The sequence below is a fragment of the Eriocheir sinensis genome, chromosome 53, assembly GCF_024679095.1.
Source record: "Eriocheir sinensis breed Jianghai 21 chromosome 53, ASM2467909v1, whole genome shotgun sequence".
In the NCBI taxonomy this organism is placed as follows: domain Eukaryota; kingdom Metazoa; phylum Arthropoda; class Malacostraca; order Decapoda; family Varunidae; genus Eriocheir; species Eriocheir sinensis.
The window spans coordinates 2,178,325-2,197,979 of NC_066561.1; the positions used below are offsets into that span (position 1 = coordinate 2,178,325).

Below are 19,655 nucleotides of genomic sequence, written 5' to 3' on the forward strand. Positions count from 1 at the left end.
TTTAATTCAATCGTCTGGCCCTCCAGTGACCTGCGAAACAGACTCCAGCCACCTTGTGTAGTTGATAAGGGTCGTCCATTATACTCCTGCCGCAACTTTAAAAGGTAATCATTTAAAAAGGAGTCGATTGTTTTCAAAGTAACTACCTCATCAGGAAAATAATTGCTCTAATAGCGAATGACTCGATTCGAGAAATACTCCTGCTCTTGTCTGTATTGCATCGCTTAATTTTTTTTACAGCAAAAGCAAGCAGCTCAAGGACAAAAACAATAAGCAAAAAACACAAATGACCGCTAAGCACTGCTCAAAAAAAAAAAAAAAAAAAAAAAAAAAAAACAGAAAGAATGACCAGAAGAGAAGGTTAGTTTGCAGCTCAAAATACATGGAGTGATTGACGCTATTGAATTTATCCACTTGAAGCCTTTTATCGAATCTCATGTAATCTTATCTTTTCCAGCTTGAGTCGATCTTTCTACGGCTGAGCCCTTAACGAGGGTGTCATCTTCGTGGCGCGTCGCTGTACTCTCAAGTAACTCGATGGTCTTCTATAACTGGGGAACCAGAACTGCACGGTGTATTCCAAGTGAAGTCTTCCAATAGAGTTATAGGCAGGTAACATTACTTACGAAGTGAGGTGACTGCTGACGGTGATTCCGAGATCAGATTTCTCATATTCGATTTACAGAGCGGGTAGTAGCACAGACCCGCAATTGACGTGGAGTCACTCGGAAGCAAGTTCATTATATAAAATTCGTTGCTACTGTTGTTGATGTTTCTGAGGAAAAGGATGAAGAGGAGAAGGAGGAGGAGGAAACATGGAAACATGGACTAGCAGGCAGCAGAAAGCCTCTTGGCTCATTACTAGGCTGCCTGCTTTCAGTGATTTGATCAATCCGTCAGCCATATGCTGGAGGAGGAGGAGGAGGAGGAGGAGAAACATGGAAACATGGAAATGCAAGTAACAGAAAGCCTATTGGCTCATTACGAGGTAGTCCGCTTTGGTGATTTAATCTGCTCGACAGACACTTGGGGCCTGGGGAGCAGATGACAGCACCTCGATATTCAGTTTACTCCTGACGCAACGAAATGACGGTCGATTCGATTTTTGAAGGTGATGATGGTATTCGCATTAACTACTTCTAAGGGAAAATTGTTCCAGTGGCAGATGACTCGGTTTGAAAAGAAACTCCTTCCAATGTCTGTGTTACATCGACTCGACTGAATGGGTAAACCGTTATTTCTAGCTCTTGGGTTGGTTTGCAGTTCAAAGAATTTCGAGTAATTGACGCTATTGAACTTTTTCAGGTACTTGAAGACTTGAATCATATCCCCTCGTAGGCGTCTTTTTTCCATTGTAAAAAGACTGAGTCGCTTAAGTCGTTCCTCGTACGGTTGAGCCCTTAAGGTTGGAATCATATTCGTGGCGCGTCGTTGAATCCTTTCCAGTAAAGCAATGTCCTTTCTGTAATTAGGAGACCAGAACTGTACTGCATACTCGAGGTGCGGTCTTACCATGGAATTATACAAGGATAGCATGGCATTTTACATTCGAAGTTCCTCGCTATGAACCCGAGCATAGTGTTGGCTTTGTTGTATGCTTTTTTACAGTGATTCGCGTGTTTCAGGTCACTGCTGATAGTGACTCCAAGATCCTTTTCCTCCTGCATCGCTTGCAGAGGTCTCCCATTCATGATGTATGTGTGGTTACTATTTCTGGACCCAATGTGCATGACTTTGCATTTGTCAACATTAAAGGACATTTGCCATTTTTCCGACCATTCGATAATGTGATTGAGGTCTTTCTGAATGATTTCGCAGTCGGTCTTTGTGAGGGCCTTTCCACCCACCTTGGTGTTATCAGCAAATTTCGATAGTGTGGATTTCAGTCCTGATTCTAGTTCGTTGATATATATGATAAAGAGAATGGGTCCCGGCACTGACCCTTGAGGCACTCCACTAGTGACTGGAAGCCAATCGAAAGGCTGTCCGTTGAGTAGTACTCGTTGTTTTCTGCCGGTGAACCAATCTCTTATCCATGCGATCAGATTGGCTCCAATGCCCGCCGAGTGCAGTTTCTTAAGGAGTCGCTCGTGCGGTAAATTGTCGAAGGCTTCCTGAAAGCACAGATATATAACAACACTGGGGATGTGGGCATCCCAGTTCTTATATATACCTTGGAAGAAGTCTAATAGATTTGTTAAGCAGGAGCGCTTGTTTCTGAAGCCATGCTGGGTGTCGAAAATTATATTATTGTCTTCTAGAAACTCGACAAGTTTGTTTCTAATAATCTTCTCGAGTATTTTGCCTGGTACTGATGTCAAACCTATGGGCCTGTAGTTTAATGCAACGCTTTTGTCTCCTTTTTTGAAAATCGGTGTTACGTTCGCCTTCTTCCAGTCTTCTGGGACCTTGTTCAATTGTACTGACCGGTTAAACATGTTAGTGAGTGGCTGAAGTATTTTCTGTTTAAGCTCTTTTAATAACCGTGGGGACAAATTGTCAAGTCCCGTTGACTTGTTCGTGTCGAGTTTGTCCAAGTACTTTTTCATTTCTTGATCGCATATTGAGTCAAGATCCAGGGGCGTGATCCCCCTCGGCTGGTCAGGGTTTCGATGTCATCGATTGTGAATACGGATGCGAAGTTACTGTTGAGGATTCTGGCCATGTGTTTACTGTCTTGAGTCAGAGATCCGATCTCGTCTGTCAGGGGACCAATATTGGATTTTACTTTCTTTTTCGATCTGATATATGTGAAGAATTTTTTTGAGTTAGTCTTGATTTCGCGAGCTATTTGTCTTTCATAGTTGCGTTTACTACTCCGAATAACGGTGCGACAAGCTCTGAGGAGGAAGAGGAGGAAAAAGTGGAAGAAAAGGAGAATGGTCAACAAACACACTACGCCGTATCATCACTCCTCACTTTTTTTATTCAATCAAAAACAAACACACAAACACAAGAAAAAAATAAAAGCCATAGAAACAAGATACGCATTCGATTCAAAGTTTTCCACCAGTATTTAAGAGGGAAAAAAAGAGACACTTGATGAATGGAATCTTGATTAACGTTGAGAGAGAGAGAGAGAGAGAGAGAGAGAGAGAGAGAGAGAGAGAGAGAGAGAGAGAGAGAGAGAGAGAGAGAGAGAGAGAAAATAATTGATTCCCCGACGAAGAGTGAACGTCAAGAGGCAAATAAGGGAGCATGGGAAACACAGGAGGCAGAGGCGAGCGGGAGTAATGGAAAAATTGTTTAGGAATCATAACCGTAACTTGAGTCGAAGAGGAGAAGGGAGAGGAGGAGGAGGAGGAGGAGGAGGAGGAGGAGGAGGAGGAGGAGGAAAAGGAGGAGGAGGAAATATATGGAGGAGAAAGATGAAGAACAAACAATAAAAACGAGAACAATATTACCAGGAAACAGAAACAATATCGGTCCATTTAACCTTAATCTCTCTCTCTCTCTCTCTCTCTCTCTCTCTCTCTCTCTCTCTCTCTCTCTCTCTCTCTCTCTCTCTCTCTCTCTCTCTCTCACCGTCAGGGTAGTCCAGGAGGGCCGGCACGTCGCTGAACACGTTGGCGCAGGACTCCTTCACGGTGCGGCCGGCGGGCGTAGCGGGCCAGCAGTGCAGCGTGTCCCAGGAGGCGTTGCAGAACACACCTGGACGAAGAGAAACACCTGTCAACACCTGAACTTTGTGGACTATGTTTAGATGTGGCAGTTGAGGTAGTTTTCTGTACAGGTAGTGATTCAGTTTGTGCAAAGACACACCTGGACGAGGAAAAACACCTGTCAACACCTGAACTTTGTGGACTATGTTTAGATGTGGCAGTTGGGGTAGTTTTCTGTGCAGGTAATGATTCAGTTTGTGCAAAGACACACCTGGACGAAGAAAAACACCTGTCAACACCTGAACTTTGTGGACTATGTTTAGATGTGGCAGTTGAGGTAGTTTTCTGTGCAGGTAATGATTCAGTTAGTGCAAAGACACACCTGGACGAAGAAAAGCACCTGTCAACACCTGAACTTTGTGTATTATGCTTAGATGTGGAAGTCAAGGCAGTTTTCTATACAGGTAAAGATTCAGTTAGTGAAAAGAAACACACCTGGATGAAGAGAAACACCTGTCAACACATGAGCTTTGTGGATTAAGTTTAGATCTGACAGTCGAGGCAATTTTCTATATAGGTAAAGCTTCAGTTAGTGCAAAGACACACCTGGACGAAGAGAAATACCGTTCAACACCTGAACTTTGTGGAATATGTATAGATGTGGCTGCCAAGGCAGTTTTTTTTTTTATACAGGTAAAGATTCAGTTAGTGCAGAGAAACACACCTGGACGAAGAGAAACACCTGTCAACATCTGAACTTTGTGGATTATGTTTAGATGTGGCTGTCAAGGCAGTTTTTTTTATACAGGTAAAGATTCAGTTAGTGCAGAGAAACACACCTGGACGAAGAGAAACACCTGTCAGCACCTGAATTTGAGGATGACTTAAATGTGGTAGCCAAGGCAGGTAAAAACTCAATCAGAGCTTCATGTCCCAAAGAGCTTTGCAAAATACACCTGGACGAAAATAAAATGCCTGTTAACACCTGAACTTAGAGATTATTGTTGAATGTGGTAGTTGTAGTGCTTTTATATACAGGTAAAGACTCCATTAGTGTTACGTGTTTCCAAAGGAAGCTTAACAAAATACACCTGGAAGAAAAGAAATGTCTGTAAACACCTGAACTAGGAGAGTACTGTTAAATATAGCAGCTACAACACTTTGATATACAGGTAAAGACTCAAACGGTGCTAAGTATATCTAAAAGAAACTTACACAGCACACCTGAACGAGGGAAAATACCCGTAAACACCTGAATACATCAGCACAACCAGGTGAGATATCTACGACAGCCACTCAGTCCCCTCTATACAGGTAGGGTTCATTATTACACGCCAGATCAAAGAAAAACATCATATTCATAAATAAAACACCTAGGCGAAAACCAACACCAGTACCACCAACGCAAAACAGATGAGAGGGTATTGTTAAGACAGCCACTCAAACACCTCCGGTAAAGGGTCCATTATAAAACGTCATAAAAAGGAAAACAGCAAATTTATATATAAACACACACCTGGGCGAAAAGACGTATCTGTATATATCTGCACTGGGGAGGGAGAATCGCTATATAAAAGAAAGAAAAAAAAACGCCGCTCAAACATCGCATTAAAGGTAAAGACCCCAGGAAAAGACAGTATTACTTGAGAGACCAGTAGAATATTAAACATAACAAACCTGGGCGGAGAAGACATCGGTACACACCCAAGTTACCTGGAACTAATAACAGGTGAGACAGCCACAACACACAACACTGGTGAAGATTGAAGAAACACATTAAGTAAAACCAAAAATAACAAGTAAAGACACACCTCAACAGAAAATGCCTGCGAACACCTGTAGGGTCAACGGCATAGAGGAAATAACACGTAAGTCCACACCTCAATGAAATGGAAACGCTTGGAAACACCTGTGGGAATGTGAAGTGAGGCAACCCTACATTTCGAAACAGGCCGGAAAATAATGTGTGTCGGTGATCGGGCTGCAAAAAGGGAGTCAATCATACATATGTGGACGCGACCTCTTTATGCCATTATTAGGTGCATGTGTGTGTGAGTGTGTGTGTGTGTGTGTGTGTGTGTGTGTGTGTGTGTGTGTGTGTGTGTGTGTGTGTGTGTGTGTGTGTGTGTGTGTGTGTGTGTGTGTGTGTGTATGTGTGTGTGCAAACTTCATTAACACTCCATTATTAGCACGGAGCATGAAGTCACGTTAGTTGTGTGGTAAGTCAACGTAACTGGGTCACACCACACACGTCACACCATGCATACCAATCCACACCACACACATCACACCACGCATACCAATCCACACCACACACATCACACCAAGCATACCAATCCACACCACACACATCACACCACGCATACCAATCCACACCACACACATCACACCAAGCATACCAATCCACACCACACACATCACACCACGCATACCAATCCACACCACACACATCACACCAAGCATACCAATTCACACCACACACATCACACCACGCATACCAATTCACACCACACACATCACACCAAGCATACCAATTCACACCACACACATCACACCACGCATACCAATCCACACCACACACATCACACCATGCATACCAATTCACACCACACACATCACACCAAGCATACCAATCCACACCACACACATCACACCAAGCATACCAATCCACACCACACACATCACACCAAGCATACCAATCCACACCACACACATCACACCAGGAATACAAATGCACACCACACAGCACACCACGCATACCAATCCACACCACACACATCACACCAAGCATACCAATACACACCACACCCATCACACCACGCATACCAATCCACACCACACACACCACAGCATACACCACACCACACACATCACACCACGCATACCAATTCACACCACACACATCACACCACGCATACCAATCCACACCACACACATCACACCAAGCATACAAATCCACACCACACACATCACACCAAGCATACACCACACCACACATCACCACGCATACCAGTTCACACCACACACATCACACCACATACCACCACACCACACACATCACACCAACCACACCACACACATCACACCAAGCATACCAATTCACACCACACACATCACACCATGCATACCAATCCACACCACACACATCACACCAAGCATACCAATCCACACCACACACATCACACCATGCATACCAATCCACACCACACACATCACACCAAGCATACCAATCCACACCACACACATCACACCAAGCATACCAATTCACACCACACACATCACACCACGCATACCAATTCACACCACACCACATCACAACGCATCACATCATATAACATTGACCTCTCTTTTTGGACACTCCTTTGACCTCTATTCAGGAGCAGTAAGTATCGGGCTTTTTTTTATATTTTTCTTTACGCCCTTGAACTGTCTCCTTAGCCGTTAAAAAAAATAATAAAATAAAATAAAACACTACACCACACTCCATCATACCGTACCACACCATTCCACACCATATTACACCACACCACACAACATCATACCACATAACACCACACTCCCTTACATCACACAACATCACACTGAACTACACTACACCACCCCACTTCACACCATTCCACACCACACACCAAACCAAGCCATATCACATCACACCACACACTACACCACGTTACACCACACCAAACCACACCGGCCACACCCACCTTATATTATGAATGCAACACTTTATTCAACACATCACACGCAAACAAAGAAACAAACATAACCTATATTTCCAACCCAGGGCCACGCCTCGCCAAACACTACACACATAGGCCTATTGTTTTTTTTAATGCAAGGTCACGCTATCCTCACAAACCGGTCTCTTTAAAAAAATACATTCCACAGTACACTCAAACTTTTTTTTTACTGTTAAATTAGACATGAAAAAATATAAAAAAAGAAGAAAAATGAAAAAAAAAAGTCACGATCTACTCATAACCCTTTCACCCTAAAAATACACACACACACACACACACACACACACACACACACACACACATATTCACACATAAATACAGATATGGAGACGGGACCACGCGAGCGTAAGCCCAGGCCCAGTAAAACTACAAATAGATAAACACACACACACACACACACACACACACACACACACACACACACACACACACACACAGATATAAAGAGACATAAAAACGTACGGATAACAAGTCAGATAAATTAATAAAAAAAAACTATATAAATTGATAAGTAGAGATAACAAGATGGGTAGTTAATTGGATAGAAATACACACTTTTTATTTTATTTTAACCTTTAACTTACACGTGAAAACTATGACGAAGGTAAAGGAAAGGAAAAAATAGAATTAGCAGCAATACAGAAGAGGAAAAAAGAGGAAGATAACTGATATTTTTCTGGAGTGATATATAAACTCTCTCTCTCTCTCTCTCTCTCTCTCTCTCTCTCTCTCTCTCTCTCTCTCTCTCTCTCTCTCTCTCTCTCTCTCTCTCTCTCTCTCTCTCTCTCTCTCTCTCTCTCTCTCTCTCTCTCTCTCTCCGTCCTTGAATGGTGGAAGTGCTACACGCGTTTTTCTCTTTTTACTTTTTTTATTTCATGTGTCTTTTATTACACTGAAAAAAATAGGAAACTGTGACTGGTATCGAACCCATGTCCACCACCACCGCGCAAAAAATCTGGAACACGACGCCACCAAAAACAGACACGCATCGTTCTGACTTCATGGAATTTTACCCTCCGACGCTTCCGGCTCTCACAACAACTATTTCCAAAGATCACAAGGGAGATTAGTCTGGTTCTCATGGGTGTTTTTTTCACGTCCATGCTGCAGAAGCCTTGTCAACCTACCACTTGCCTCGTAAAACTACCACGGAACTACCCACACAAACTCGACGAAACCCTTATCATATGTCCCAGACGCCTTCGGTTCTCCCAGCAAATACTTCCAAAGGCCATATAAGAGATTCGTAGGGTTTCTCAAGAGCGCCTTTCACATTCCCGGTGCAGAAGCCTTGTCAAAATATCACTAGGCTTATAAAACTACCCACGGAACTACCCACACAAAATCGACGAAACCCTTATCATATGACTCGGACGCATTCGGTTCTCCCAGCAAATACTTCCAAAGGCCATACAGGAGATTCGTAGGGTTTCTCAAGAGCGCTTTTCACATTCCCGGTGCAGAAGCCTTGACAAACTATCACTAGGCTTATAAAACTACCCATTGAACTGCCCACACAAAATCGACGAAACCCTTATCATATGACTCAAACGCCTTCGGTTCTCCCAGCAAATACTTCCAAAGGTCATATAGTAGATTCGTAGGGTTTCTCAAGAGCGCTTTTCACATTCATGCTGCAGAAGCCGTGTCAAACTATCACTAGGCTCGTAAACTACCCATGGAAACCCCTACAACATCTACGAAAGCCTTATTAACGGCGTAGGCTTAGGCGCCGAAATGCTCGAGACTAATACGCCAATTTTTGAACGTCGTATTAGTATTTATTAAGTTACGTGGAAAGTTTGGCTATTTAATTCAACTTTTGGGACGGAGTTGGAAGGGTTGGATTTTCACAGCTAAATCGATATATTACAAACTCGGTCGTAAACAAAGAAAGCGATATAACAAAAAATCAACAAAACCGACTAACTACACCTTGAAAAACAGGCCAAAAACCACAAATATGGGCCGGAGGGTATCGAACCAGTGTGCATGTGTGTACCACCTCACCTGACCCCACACCTGAGCACACTACGCCATTGCAGGTGTCGGCAAACTCGCGGAAATCCAAAACAATCCATAAATTCGGTGCTCAGGCGCGATAAAGAGGCAGGTAAGCGGCGGGTGGGTGGGGGAAGACGAAGGATAAAGTTACCTGCCGTGTGCCGCCGAAGCCCACGCAGCACGCCACACACAAGGACTGAGAGGCGCGCTATAAGTAGAAACACCGTCGGGCTAATAACAGTCGCCCGCCGCGTTTTGCCATTGTGCGTGATCCAGAGTGACTCACCTGGAGCGCTCATGCACGCTGCGACGCACACACTTACTGACATATATACACTCTCTCTCTATCTCTCTCTCTCTCACACACACACACACACACACACACACACACACACACACACACATACATACATACATACATACATACACACATGCACACACACACACACACACACACACACACACACACACACACACACACACACACACACACACACACACACACACACAGATATAAATAGATAGATTAGTACAGATAAGACAAATAGATAAAATAATAGATAGATAGATAAATAAGTATAGATAACAAAATAGATAATTAGATTGATAGAGATAGATAGATGGATAGATGGATAAAAAAATAAATCTATATAAATATAGATAGATAGATAGATAGATAGAGATGGATAGATAGATAGATAAATACACACTCGTGAACCACAAAACATACTGAGAATGATCAATAAAGCTTAATAAACACGTAACGGTCTCGCGTAATAACAGCCCTGCAACAGGTAATAATTTGCACGGTAGTAATAACGATAATCTAAAAGATAAGAGAGCAAAAGTAAAAGAATGGTTTGCCAAGATTTAAACAGACGTAAGTAACACACACACACACACACACACACACACACACACACACACACACTACTGGGCACATTGCGAAAGGTCGTTATGGTCGTACGAGGCCCCAGGAGATCGTACGTGTGCCTCTTCAACTGCAGCGGTAAAGCGGGGTCCATACGCTTTAGCGGCGCGCGACCTCGGTGCTGATCTCCGTTGCAGTGGCCCTTGAGCCCGTGGTGTGTGAGAATCCATTAGCCTGGGACACGGCCAGTGCAACATCCGGGTTACAGCAGTTTACTTTCCCCAGGTTTACCCATTTATCGACCAGTCCGAAAGAGAGGATGAACAGCTGGGTAAACTGCACGCCGACTGCCCGGGCCGGATTCGAACCTGGCCCGATGATTCGTAGCTAGGCATGCTAACTTCTACAACATGGAGGCGTTTGGTAAAAGCAAAATATAAAGCGAGGCAAACAAATGACAAAGAATGTTGAATAATAAAATATAGATAGACAGGCGACATAACCCACCCATATCTCACCACCTTGACTCTCCGCTCACCTAGGCATAGCACCTTCAGGCTCATTAGGTAAGAGGAAGAGTGACATTATAAGGAAAATGTAAAAGTGGATAAAAATTAGTTAAACATACAATACAGATGACAGGACCAATAAAAGGCATACCACCTTGAGTTTTCTCTCACCTAGACATACCCCCTACAGATTCATCAGCTTAGAATGCCTATATAAGGAACATAAAAAAGAAAAGAAAAATGAACATAGGGGTTATACATAAAGACAGGTGACAGGTCCCCAAAGCAACCCACTAATTTGACACTTTCCCTACCTAGGTACAGAGTGATGACATGAACATAAAAAGTAAGAAGATAATTTTAAAAAGCATGAACATAAGATATATCCACAAACAGGTGACAATAGTCCTCTCATTACAGCTCATCATATTAAAGTATTGATGATATGAGAAACAAAGTAAAAAGGGGAAGATAAGTTTACAAAGGATGAAACAAAGACATATACAAGTTAAAAAAATGAAAATAAGACATTAAAGTTTGAAACGGATGAAAATAAGACAAGTTTACAGAGTATGAAAATAAAACACATAAAAGACAAGTCACAACACTCTTCTTGAATTTCCCCTCGTCTGGATATACCTACAGGGACACTAGGAACTCAACAGGCACTCCTCCCCTTGACTCACCCTCGAGCTCGGAGCTGTTCCATACGTCCTGCAGGCAGCTCTGGCCCTCCCCGGACGGCTGCGGAAGGCCGCGCTGGGGCCCTACGGACGCCTGGGCCAGCAGCGGCGTGCCGGACACCTCGCCGCTGTCCTCCATGCTGCCGAGGGAAGGGAAGGGTACAGGGTTAGTTAATGATGATGATGATGATTCTGCTACTAACACTACCACTGCTACTATTACTACTACTGTTGTTACATTTGCTACTTTAACTATTGCTACTCTACTACAACTATTACTATTAAAACCTATCCTTATACTACTATAGCAGCAACTACTACTACTACTAAGACTAAGACTAAGACTAAGACTACTACTACTACCACTACCACTACTGCTACTACTACTACTACTACTAATAATAATAATAATAATAATAATAATAATAATAATAATAATAATAATAATAATAATAATAATAATAATAATAATAATAATAATAATAATAATAATAATAATAATAATAATAATAATTATAACAACAACAACAACAACAAAAACAAAAACAACATCAACATCATGGGAGCGGAGGGCAGCGGTCTTTTTTTCTCTCTCTTTATTGCCCTTGAGGCGTGTCCTTTGATGTAAAAAAAAAAAAATACCAGCACCACCAGCACCACATTGATAATGGACACAGCCACTGGCAGGAGTACAAGCCAGGTCACACCATCCTCTAATTCCTTTCTCTTACCCAGTTTTTTTTCTTTTTTCAAACTTTATGATCCCAGCCGTCCTCAGTCCACGCAACGAAAATATAATACGATGTAACCCAGAAAAACAACTGCTACGTTTCCTACTCCTATAATCCTCACAATTCTCTTATCATTTTCTCTTCTCTTATTTTCACGGCTTAATGTAATGTAATTACAAGCCACCGCTAACACTCGACATGGAATCCTTCTCCTTCTCCTCCTCCTTCGAAGTCTATTCTCAATTGTCCCAATCCGTTGAGGCGCAGAGCCATGGAAAGTGCCACAAATACGAATGAGATGTGCAATAGAATCTGAAGAAACTCGACACGAACAAGTCAACAGGACCCGACAACCTTTCTCCGCTGATATCGAAAGACCTTAAGCAACACTTTTGCCAGCAACTTTTATCGGTCACTACAGCTGGAAACTGGGGAGCGTAAAGCCTATTACAAATGGAGAGCTTGCCCTACAAGTTTGACATCAGTGACGGGCAAGATTCTCGAGACAATTACTTGAAAAAAACTTGTTACGTTTCTGGAAGAAAACCATAAAATTTCTAATACCAAGCACGCAGAAATAAGCGCTTTTGCTAAACCAGTTTATTGGATTTTTTTCACAGTACTTATGAAATCTGGGAGAATCATATTGACATCAGTCAATCAGTCACTTGGGGCACATGCCGGGGGAAAGGAGGGGGTGCGTCGTCTCGCCCACCCTACGACGCCAGGCCCGGGAGTCGCTCCGGGCGAGTCTCCATGCAGCCCCCCTTCCCAACCCGAGTACCTCCCGGCAGGATCTATCGACGTGCTCCAACCACGAACTCCGTGGGCGTCCCCTTGGCCTCCTCCACCCAGGATTGTCTCTTACAGAGACAACCCGATGAGCAGGATCAGCCGGAATTGGCGTTGACGGACTATGCAGGTAATATATGTCGAATCAGTCTCAGGAGTAGTCACCGGTTTGACACAAAGTCATTGCAGCGATATCCCAAGACTGCGTAGACAGACTAGAATTTTCAAGACATTCAACGGGCAGGTTTCCGAGTGGCTTCCAGTCACTAGCGTAGTACCACAAGGGTTAGTGCTGGTACCCATTCTCCAATGATCAACGACTCCACAAAGTTATTAAAATCCTCCCTGTCGAAATTTGTTGTTGACCCAAAAGAGGATGGAAAGGCCTTGCCGACGGCCGGTTTTGAAATCATGCAAAAGGAACTTGACAAAATTGTTCAGTGATCTGAAAAGCGGCAGCTCTCCTTTAACTTCGAGAAGTGTAAAGTCATGCATCTGGGATCCAGGAATAGTAACAATACATAAAACATGCGTGGGAAGCCTCCTTCTCGCCAAGCCTAGTATAGCTTGGATGGGAAAGAGGTGGAAGAGGTGGAGGAGGTAGATCAATGTTAGTGGTACAAAGTAAAGAGGAGGAGGCGGCGGTGGAGGAGGAAAGGTGAGGAGGAGGTGGTGAAGGTAACAGGGGTGGTGGTGACGGAGTAAGACAGACCTCTTGTGTACTTTGTCGCTAATGAAAAAAAGTAAGAAAAGGACGTTACAATGAAAAAGGTGATGGAAAGGTGTGAGGAAGGAACGGAAAACGTGACGAGAGTGTTCCGACGTGGATGAGTGAGCGAGAAGATAGGGAAGGACGGGAGAGGGAGAGAGGGAGAGGAAAAGAGAGCGAAGAGAGGAAGAGGAAGACAAATAGGGTTAGAAAGAGGAAGAGGAAGATATAAAGTTAGACAGAGAAAGAGGAAAATAGGAAAATGGGAAGGAGGGAGAAGAGGAGAGGAAGAAGGGAAGAGAGAAAGAGGAAGACAGAGTTGGAAAGAGGAAGATTAAAATACAAAGAGTAGGACAGGGGAAGAGGAAAGTGGGCGGGAAAGAGGAATAAAGGGAGGAAGAGGGAAAGAGAAAAAGAAGAAGTCAAAGAGTTGGAAAGAGGAAAAGGAAGACACAAAGAAAGTTGAAAAAAAGAAAACGAAGAGATAGAGAAAGGCTGGAAAAGAGGAACTAGAGCAGAATGATAAAGGGAAAACTAGAGTGAGAGAGATGAAAAAGAGGGAAAGGAAAGAGAGGGAGAGGGTAGATAAGGAGAATGGAACAAAAGGAGAGAGAGAGAGAGAGAGAGAGAGAGAGAGAGAGAGAGAGAGAGAGAGAGAGAGAGAGAGAGAGAGAGAGAGAGAGAGAGAGAGAGAGAGAGAGAGAGAGAGAGAGAGAGAGAGAGAGAGAGAGAGAGTGGACGAAGCTCCCCTCTATTTTCTCCCCTCGCTCGGGTACACACACACACACACACACACACACACACACTTACGACGCAGCGCCATGCAACACTACACTCCTTCACGCGTTCCCAGGCACTCCAAAATACAATGCTCATCTAAGGCAACATCGTCATTCTTTTACCCCTTCATCGTGACAGCATGAAGTGAGGAGTTTCGTCATTAACGTTTATCTCATTATCAATCACTTATATCGTGTTGAAGAAAATATGTGATTGCGCTCTTCATCCCCTTGTGACCAAACCTACCTCTTTATATACCTACCCACAAACTTATCTACCATCCAACCAATCATCCTGCCTACTTCCCTACCTACCTACCTGTCTCTACCTACCTACCTATCCACCTACGGCCCTCCCTAATCAATCGAGGCTAAGCAATCGGCACACAAACACACCTATCCGTCTTCGCCTCCTGTCTGATCGGCCTCCCGGCGCCCACAACAATTACCCGCCTGTCGCTGTGTGTCATGCGCCCAGTGATGCACGCCCGCGACACGTCAGGCTGCTAATGTATTGTATGGCGAGCGTGTATCACCAGGTATCATCGCCGCTCGAGTATGTATCACCGTACGCATACAGCACACATACACACGCACGATCGTATGAGCACAAAGTATTCATAAGATTGAATTGCACGATGGAATGTATTAAAATATGAGACATTACGATCCTGGTTTGATCTCGTTCAAAAGACAAACAGGTACGAGCACACACACACACACACACACACACACACACACACACACACACACACACACACACACACACACACACACACACACGCACACACATATTTTACAGTATTGATATAACAGCGACACGGTAGCATTCCAGTAACAATACACCACGATACGATAATTCAATTTCATATCGTAATCCGTGATATGATGGGAATGTACGAGGATGTTTTATTTTTATTATTATTGTTATTATTTTTCATCATTAATTAACATTCAGGGCTGGAAAAAAAATCATTATTTAAAAAAATTCGATTTATTTGATTTAAATCGGATTTTAATTTCGATGTATTTTTTGATTCTTTTTATATCAGTATATATATATATATATATATATATATATATATATATATATATATATATATATATATATATATATATATATATATATATATATATATATATATATATATATATATATATATATATATATATATATATATATATATATATATATATATATATATATATATATATATATATATATATATATATATATATATATATATATATATATACAATTTAAATCATTCGATATTTTACTCTTGATATAACACTTAAATCATTTTAAATACAGTATATTTAATTTTCATTTAAAGCATGATTTTTTTACTCTGATTTAAATCGATTTTAATCAATTGATTCAAATCATTTGATTTAAAACAAAACAACCGGTTATCATTATTACTATTATAAACATTTCGTGAGCGTTTATATTCTCCATGACGTCTTTTATTTTCTTTTCTTTGTTTCCTTCGCTTTAAAACCCACAGCAGCGTAACTTAAGGAAGAGAACACACAGCACCCACAACAGCATTCAACAGCATTACAGCACTAAAAAAAAAGGCAACTCATATCTTAGCATTAAACACCATCACACCAAAAAAATAAAATATCATACAGTAGCATTAAACAGCATAACAGCACTACGTAAAATACACACACCCCTTATACAGCAACACTAAACAGCACAGATAAGAAGTGACACACAGCCCTCATAACACATAAAAAAAAGATTAACAAACCGATATAACGCTTCACTGATTACACAAGAAGCGAGGTGTTTATCCCTTTACTGATACTTTCCTTCCTTCCTTCCTTCCCTTTTTTCCACCCCTCTCAATATTAACCCAAGTCTCCCTTCCTACTTACCCAAACTCCCCTTACCTGAATCGACCTCAAACTTCCTTCAGTATGCACGAAGCGAGGTGTTTATCCCTTTACCTATATTTTCCTTCCTTCCTTCCTTCACTTTTATTCACCCCTCTCAGTATTCACCCAAATCTCCCTTCCCACTTACCCACTTACCTGAACGGACCTCAAGCTTCCTTCAGTATGCACGAAGCGAGGTGTTTATCCGTTTATCTGTACTTTCCTTTCTTTTTCCACCCCTCTCAATATTCACCCAAATCTTCCTTCCCACTTACCCAAACTCCCCTTACCTGAACCGACCTCAAGCTTCCTTCAGTATGCACGAAGCGAGGTGTTTATCCGTTAATCTATACTTTCCTTTCCCTTTTTCCACCCCTCTCAGTAGTCACCCAAATCTCCCTTCCTACTTACCCAAACTCCCCTTACCTGAACCGACCTCGAACTTCCTTCAGTATGCACGAAGCGAGGTGTTTATCCCTTTATCTGTACTTTCCTTTCTTTTTCCACCCCTCTCAATAGTCACCCAAATCTCCCTTTCCACTTACCCAAACTCCCCTTACCTAAACCGACCTCAAGCTTCCTTCAGTATGCACGAAGCGAGGTGTTTATCCGTTTATCTATACTTTCCTCTCCCTTTTTCCACCCCTCTCAGTATTCACCCAAATCTCCCTTTCCACTTACCCAAACTCCCCTTACCTAAACCGACCTCAAGCTTCCTTCAGTATGCACGAAGCGAGTGTTTATCTCTTTATCTTTACTTTCCTCTCCCTTTTTCCACCCCTCTCAGTATTCACCCAAATCTCCTTATCTTCTTACCACACCTCGCTTCATCTAAACAGACCTCACTCTTTCTCAATCTGTTCTTTCCTTCCCTTTTATCAAGACCTCTCACTATTCACCCAAATCTCCCTCCCCACTTATCCAACCTCCCTTACCTAAACCTACCTCACGCTTTCTAGATCTATACTTTTCTTCCTCCCTTCCCCTTTATCAATATCTCTAACTATTCACCAAAATCTCCTTCCCAATTTACCCATCCTCCCTTACCTAAACCTACCCCACACTACCTCGATCTATACTTTCCTTCTCTCCTTCCCTTTTATCAAGACCTCTCACTATTCACCCAAATCTCCCTCCCCACTTACCCAACCTCCCTTACCTAAACCTACCTCACACTTCCTCGATCTATACTTTCCTTCCCTCCTTCCCCTTTATCCTCCTCTCTCATTATTCACCCAAATCTCCCTCCCCACTTACCCATCCTCCCTTACCTAAACCTACCTCACACTACCTCAATCTATACTTTCCTTCTCTCCTTCCCCTTTATCAAGACCTCTCACTATTCACCCAAATCTCCCTCCCCACTTACCCATCCTCCCTTACCTAAACCTACCTCACACTACCTCGATCTATACTTTCCTTCCTACCTTCCCCTTTATCAATACCTCTCACTATTCACCCTAACCTCCCTCCTAATTTACCCAACCTCCCTTACCTAAATCTACCTCACACTTCCTCGATCTATACTTTCCTTCCCTCCTTCCCCTTTATCCTCCTCTCTCATTATTCACCCAAATCTCCCTCCCCACTTACCCAACCTTCCTTAGCTAAACCTACCTCACACTTCATCGATCTATACTTTCCCTCTTTCCTTCCCTCCCAATATACCCAACCTCCCTTACCTAAACCGACCTCACACTTCCTCGATCTATACTTTCCTTCCCTCCTTCCCCTTTATCCTCCTCTCTCATTATTCACCCAAATCTCCCTCCCCTCTTACCCATCCTCCCTTACCTAAACCTACCTCTCATTACCTCACTCTATACTTTCCTTCTCTCCTTCCCCTTTATCAAGACCTCTCACTATTCACCCAAATCTCCCTCCCCACTTACCCAACCTCCCTTACCTAAATCTACCTCACACTTTCTCAAGCTATACTTTTCTTCCCTCCTTCCCCTTTATCCTCCTCTCTCATTATTCACCCAAATCTCCCTCCCCACTTACCCAACCTCCCTTACCTAAATCTACCTCACACTTTCTCAAGCTATACTTTTCTTCCCTCCTTCCCCTTTATCCTCCTCTCTCATTATTCACCCAAATTTCCCTCCCCACTCATCCAACCTCCCTTACCTAAACCAACCTCACGCTTCCTCGATCTATACTTTCCTTCTCTCCTTCCCCTTTATCAAGACCTCTCACTATTCACCCTAACCTCCCTCCTAATTTACCCAACCTCCCTTACCTAAATTTACCTCACACTTCCTCGATCTATACTTTCCCTCTTTCTATTCCCTTTATCAAGACCTCTCACTATTCACCCAAATCTCCCTCCCCAATTATCAATCTCCCTTACCTAAACCAACCTCACACTTCCTCGATCTATACTTTCCTTCTCTCCTTCCCCTTTATCAAGACCTCTCATTATTCACCCAAATCTCCCTCCCCACTTACCCATCCTCCCTTACCTAAACCTACCTCACACTACCTCAATCTATACTTTCCTTCTCTCCTTCCCTTTTATCAAGACCTCTCACTATTCACCCAAATCTCCCTCCCCACTTACCCAACCTCCCTTACCTAAATCTACCTCACACTTTCTCAAGCTATACTTTCCTTCCCTCCTTCCCCTTTATCCTCCTCTTTCCTTATTCACTTACATCTCCCTCCCCACTTATCCAACCTCCCTTACCTAAACCTACCTCACGCTTTCTAGATCTATACTTTTCTTCCTCCCTTCCCCTTTATCAATATCTCTAACTATTCACCAAAATCTCCCTCCCAATTTACCCAACCTCCCTTACCTAAATCTACCTCACGCTTCCTTGATCTATACTTTTCTTCCTTCCTTCCCCTTTACCAAGACCTCTCACTAGTCGCTCTAACCTCCCTCCCAATATACCCAACCTCCCTTACCTAAACCGACCTCACACTTCATCGATCTATACTTTCCTTCCCCTTTATCAAGACCTCTCACTATTCACCAAAATTTCCCTCCCCACATACCCAACCTCCCTTACCTAAACCGACCTCACACTTCATCGATCTATACTTTCCCTCTTTCCTTTCCCTTTATCAAGACCTCTCACTATTCACCAAAATCTCCCTCCCCACTTACCCAACCTCCCTTACCTAAACCTACCTCACACTACCTCAATCTATACTTTCCTTCTCTCCTTCCCCTTTATCAAGACCTCTCACTATTCACCCTATCCTCCCTCCTAATTTACCCAACCTCCCTTACCTAAACCTACCTCACGCTTTCTCGATCTATACTTTCCTTCCATCCTTCCCCTTTATCCTCCTCTCTCATTATTCACTTATATCTCCCTCCACACTTACCCAGTC

At 42.8% G+C, this 19,655-nt stretch overlaps 1 protein-coding gene across 2 annotated transcripts in view; it reads right to left on the bottom strand.

The window, feature by feature from the left end:
• The window catches only part of LOC126983164 (PDF receptor-like), a gene marked incomplete at its 3' end in the record, with an annotated part of 163,530 nt that overhangs the window by 95,627 nt on the left and 48,248 nt on the right, over positions 1–19,655 (bottom strand). For both annotated transcript variants that reach the window (XM_050835655.1, XM_050835656.1), the window contains 2 exon segments: positions 3,526–3,651; positions 11,413–11,549. In XM_050835655.1, coding sequence (XP_050691612.1) covers positions 3,526–3,651; positions 11,413–11,548 — 262 coding nt within the window.